The following is a 4,624-nucleotide window of genomic DNA, read 5'->3' on the forward strand; positions in this document are numbered from 1 at the left end:
CATTGACCGAATGTCCATGTGGCATTACACAACAAGGCATGACCTCACCTCACACTTAGCACATCGAATCACAAACATCATCCATGTCACATGATTTCAGTAGGATGATAATCCAGCCGAACTTACACATATCACGAAGAATTTTTAATACGCTACTCAATTTCCCTTCTGTGGTTCAATTATGTAATGTATCTTACCTCACCAGAAACACTTATTTAACAATCCCCCCCCCAACAGTGGGACTATTCAAGACACAAAATGTTCCTTTTACTGCGCATAACTCTTCGCAACGCACCAATTTGTCACCAGATGTGTTGTGAAAAGTTCTTTTTTGTATCCCAAACGCAGAGTTTCTTCATGGGGATACCATCTGATGCGCGTATATAATGCGTCGGCAGTGCCGCTCATATGTACCAAAAGTAGACCACGCGTAACACTGCTTCACCTTTTCCTTTAACAACTTCCCACCTCGCTGCTCCTTATTGTTTACTTGGACTGATTTTTTTTCCTCCCTTCTCTGGCGTCTGTCACGTTAACGCTACCATGTGATGACGTTTCTTTTTTTTTTCCCCCTGAAAATAGCAGCAACAGCCACTTGATATTCCATATGCCAACGTCTACACAAGAACTTGCATGCGTAACACTACAATCCCCCTTTTAGAACATGTGTGATGAAAATCTACCAAATATGGCAGGTGAACCTAAGGAACAAAAACTGTGCTGCATCATGATTCATTTATAGGGAGGAAGCTACCGGGGGATAGATATAAACAGCGCTGATCAAATACGCATCATCTGATTATGGTAATGGAACGCGCTGCGTTTACCCAGCAAAAAAAGTATGCCAGTGATGCCTACGCGAGCAATCATATATCCCCATCGCATTGGAGAAAACTGCATTTGAGTAGTGGTGTGATAACCGTGATGGAAAGGTAAAGGATAAAAAAAGAGAGCCACACACACGCAGGTAATCCCATATACTCCAGTTCATACATCACTCTTGGCTGAGGGAGAAGTTAAACACGATCGAATTAAAGCCAAACAAGCAACAACACTCCATGAGCAAACTCAAATACTACAGACTACAAACAAGCAGTCAAATTTGATACAGGTATCACTTTGCACATAACCGGTAGCAGCACGCCTACCGACGTGAGAGATATCACGTATCAGTCCCCTCGCGGAGCGTGCAAAAAGCTTTTGACAACAACAACAACTGCCGAAAGTCACCGGTCAAACATCTGCACCGAAAATATCACAAACACCTCCGCTGTAGTGCACCATAAACTTTTCTCATGACCGAACAGCATGTGAGCCTTGGATGGGTCTGGTGGTACAGGTATTCGGTCCAATTAACGCTCAAAATAAATAAACAATGCAAAACATCGTACACAATTGGTATTATGCACTGCCGGTCAGTATGTCCACACAGCACCACTACCACCATTATAAGGTTAGGAATACGATTAGGATTTGGACATCAAGAGGATAAATCACGCCAACGGACGGCAACCGTCGTGCCATGGAAAAAAAAATGTGAGAAAGAATTGAACTGCAACTATGATCCAAATTTCCAAGTGAACAACATAGTAGCAAGGACAGATGGAGAAGGGCACATATCATAAATCGAAAGTAAAGCATTGTGCAGAGTGCTCCGAAAGATCGAATGAATGGTTGAACACAGCACAAGAACCGCTAGACATTAATTCGACATCTTTTCATATGCAAATGAACTTACGGCATACATAACTGAATCGAAGTCTCTGAGCGTTGGGACACGCCAAAGATGAGAACGTTCATTTACGGACCAAAACCTTAATTACATTCTTTCCTTCATAACCTCACCGAAGCACACACCCGAATCGTTTTTTGGTATTGCAGAGTTCGCATTGTCGTTGCTATCACAACAGCAGAAATGAATCATCACCTATAAAAGTTTTTCTAGGATGATTATTGTAAGATTGACAGAGAAGATAAGGGGCCATCAACTCAACGATCACATTAGAAATGAAGCGACTATAGAGGTAAAATAATGGGACGACACAATCATTTATGGTGACACAAAGCCATGGGATGAAAAAAAAAAAATACCAACCCCGAGCGGAAGAGTAAATTGGCTTCATCTCATTCGCACAACGGTTACGAAGTTCTCCATATCATAGGAAAGCTCGTGGCAGGTAACAAAGTTCACAACGACATATTTGCACAACACCGGATCACACACGACGCTTGAATTCACTAGACAGTGCCTCTAATGAGGAGGAAAACTTAGCACATGAGTTTTCAACTTCTGAGGGGGAAACTGCAGCGAAATAATAATAATAATTGTGGAATCCCTTATTATGATATCACGAGAGCGAACCAACATAAACAGGTATAACGACACCATCTTACTTCCACCCGTAACGATCCAGTCACTAGGACGAGGGTAAATAGTTTATTACCACGCTCCGAACCTCACGATGACAGTATCAACAATGTCCAATACTTCGCCCCGGTTTTTTTTTTGCTCGTAACACATAACACACATTTGAGTAGAACCGAAAAATGGAACCAACAGAGCTGGTGCCCCATTCCCGTGGTGCATACTCAGTACTTTACTGCATTACTATTCGTTTTTTTTGAAAAAAAATAACACTGAAAGTTATGTGTCCAATAACAGTTACGACTGTTTTCAACGCAGTTTCGTTACTCATCTGTGCACCCAGGCACAACAGCGTCGTATCTTCCGATATCATGTTTTCTTTTTACCTCCATTTCCCTGAGCGCACTATGTACAAGTTATATGTTATAGATAACACATTGATGGCTTGTTTTCGCTAAGCGGATGACCCCTCCCTTGCATGACGAAATTAAAACACATTATTGCATGTGATGTTACATACCTTTCCACATTAGCAGCAACATGAAAAAAATAAATCCACTGCGCTGCCATTTGCACTGACGGCGTTTATCGCCGGAGCTGGGGGCATTCACTGCTCGGAGCCCATCAGTGATACACTATGAAGATCCTTTAAAAACTAAGTACTGTTCACTCGAATATATTGCCCATATTTGTCAGTAAGAATAGCGAAATATTCACCACTTGGTTGTTTTTTCCACTGGAATCTTGTGGCGGGCAATGTGCGTTGCCCATTAACATTCAAATATTTTTCTTGGCAAGTTTCGCGGCGTCCACTTTCTTTTTTCCTTTTTACACTGAAATGTCACATAGATCCCACGCCTTTTCACAAAGAATCCCTAAGCGAGATCATCAGCTGGTTCCCAGTTGCTTGGAAGCAACTCACCACAACCGGTGATCATCCAACCGAGGTAAGGGTCATTTCATTCAGGCTGCAGAAAGTTCTGCGGGATAAGCTGCAATTTGCTAAGTGAAGGGATGTGGGTCCCATCTAAATTTGTAGTGGCGCGCTTAAACTTCTCTGGTTTTTGTTTTGCACCCTCCCAAAACACAAAGTCGTGTGGGGTTAACCGCAACTGTATTTATGTTGCACCACACTTTCCGCAGTAAGATATCTAAAAAGTTTAGGACACATTTTTGAAGCGTTCATCACCACAGCTAACTCGTACCCTCGACATTTCCCCTGCCGTCTCCTTGAGGGAATGGGAAGGAAGGAAGGAAAGGGAGGGGAGAACATTACCAACAAAAAATCGCAATACCAGTTGCCTTCACGTCAATATTCACAAACTCGTAAGCGTCCAATTAACCGGCATTCCCCCTTTGAGCACACGCGCCACCGCCTCACCGCCCCGACCCGGTTTGAGGACCAACAACAGTGCGATATTTCGGATAAACCGCAGGTTGGCTGCAGCGAATCCGCTTTCCTAACAACTGCGGCCACAACACACCTCACCCGGATTCAATTACGGCGGTCCACTACATGAAACTGTCTATTTATATTTTTCAACAACGAGTTCCGCCGACCCACCGCCGCTATCCAGTAACGGAGATGGTAGAGGAACGCGGCAACGCCGAGGTGGACTTGAGTGCCTCGGTGCTGCAGCGTGGCCCCGTCCCCTCAACTGCGGTGGGCGGTCAGGTCTTATTGCCGTTTGGCGAAGTGATTGTTATAAATTTTGTGGAAGTATCGGGGGCGAATGCGGCGACAGTTCAGCCACATCGGAGTGGCTTGACTGTTGGAGGTGGTGGAAGAAGTGCCCTTCCTTCGCCCTACTTTCATTGGCAGGACTGAGGCAACCTGCTCGCCTCAAGAAACGCAGTGGGGCATTCGAGGTGCCCTGAGAAAGGGAAACTAAAGAGAAATATGGACGCCGCCAAATACGCGCTGGTAACCGATGTAATGCAATAAAAGTAGTTTTGCGCCGCCTTGTTATGCCGACGTGCGCCGCCGCTCACGCGCTCACGTATTTTAATGAGATATTTAGTTTGTTGGGGCCGTCGCAGCTGGTGTGTCGGTGTGGTGGCATTACAGTACTGGAAAAAAAAAGAAAGAAACAATGGGGGAGACGTCTAACGGATCAACTGGGTGGATCGCCCCCCACACACACACACACAAGGGCCGCAGAAGGTGCTACGAGCATGGAGAGCTTTGGTAACGTGCTTCACTGTAGGCACATTTGCGCATTTCATAGTGGATTTGGTTAAACCGGCGAGGCTTGCAGC

General features: G+C 44.7%; 1 pseudogene across 1 annotated transcript; it reads left to right on the forward strand.

The window, feature by feature from the left end:
- Positions 1–4,333: 4,333 nt before the first annotated feature.
- TEOVI_000342400:pseudogene lies at positions 4,334–4,622 on the forward strand (annotated as a pseudogene). The gene is given in 3 exon segments: positions 4,334–4,453; positions 4,456–4,500; positions 4,503–4,622. Coding segments are annotated over 3 exon segments (285 nt in total).
- Positions 4,623–4,624: the final 2 nt, after the last annotated feature.

The sequence above is a fragment of the Trypanosoma equiperdum genome (assembly GCF_001457755.1).
Source record: "Trypanosoma equiperdum strain OVI genome assembly, contig: ctg_744, whole genome shotgun sequence".
NCBI lineage: Eukaryota > Euglenozoa > Kinetoplastea > Trypanosomatida > Trypanosomatidae > Trypanosoma > Trypanosoma equiperdum.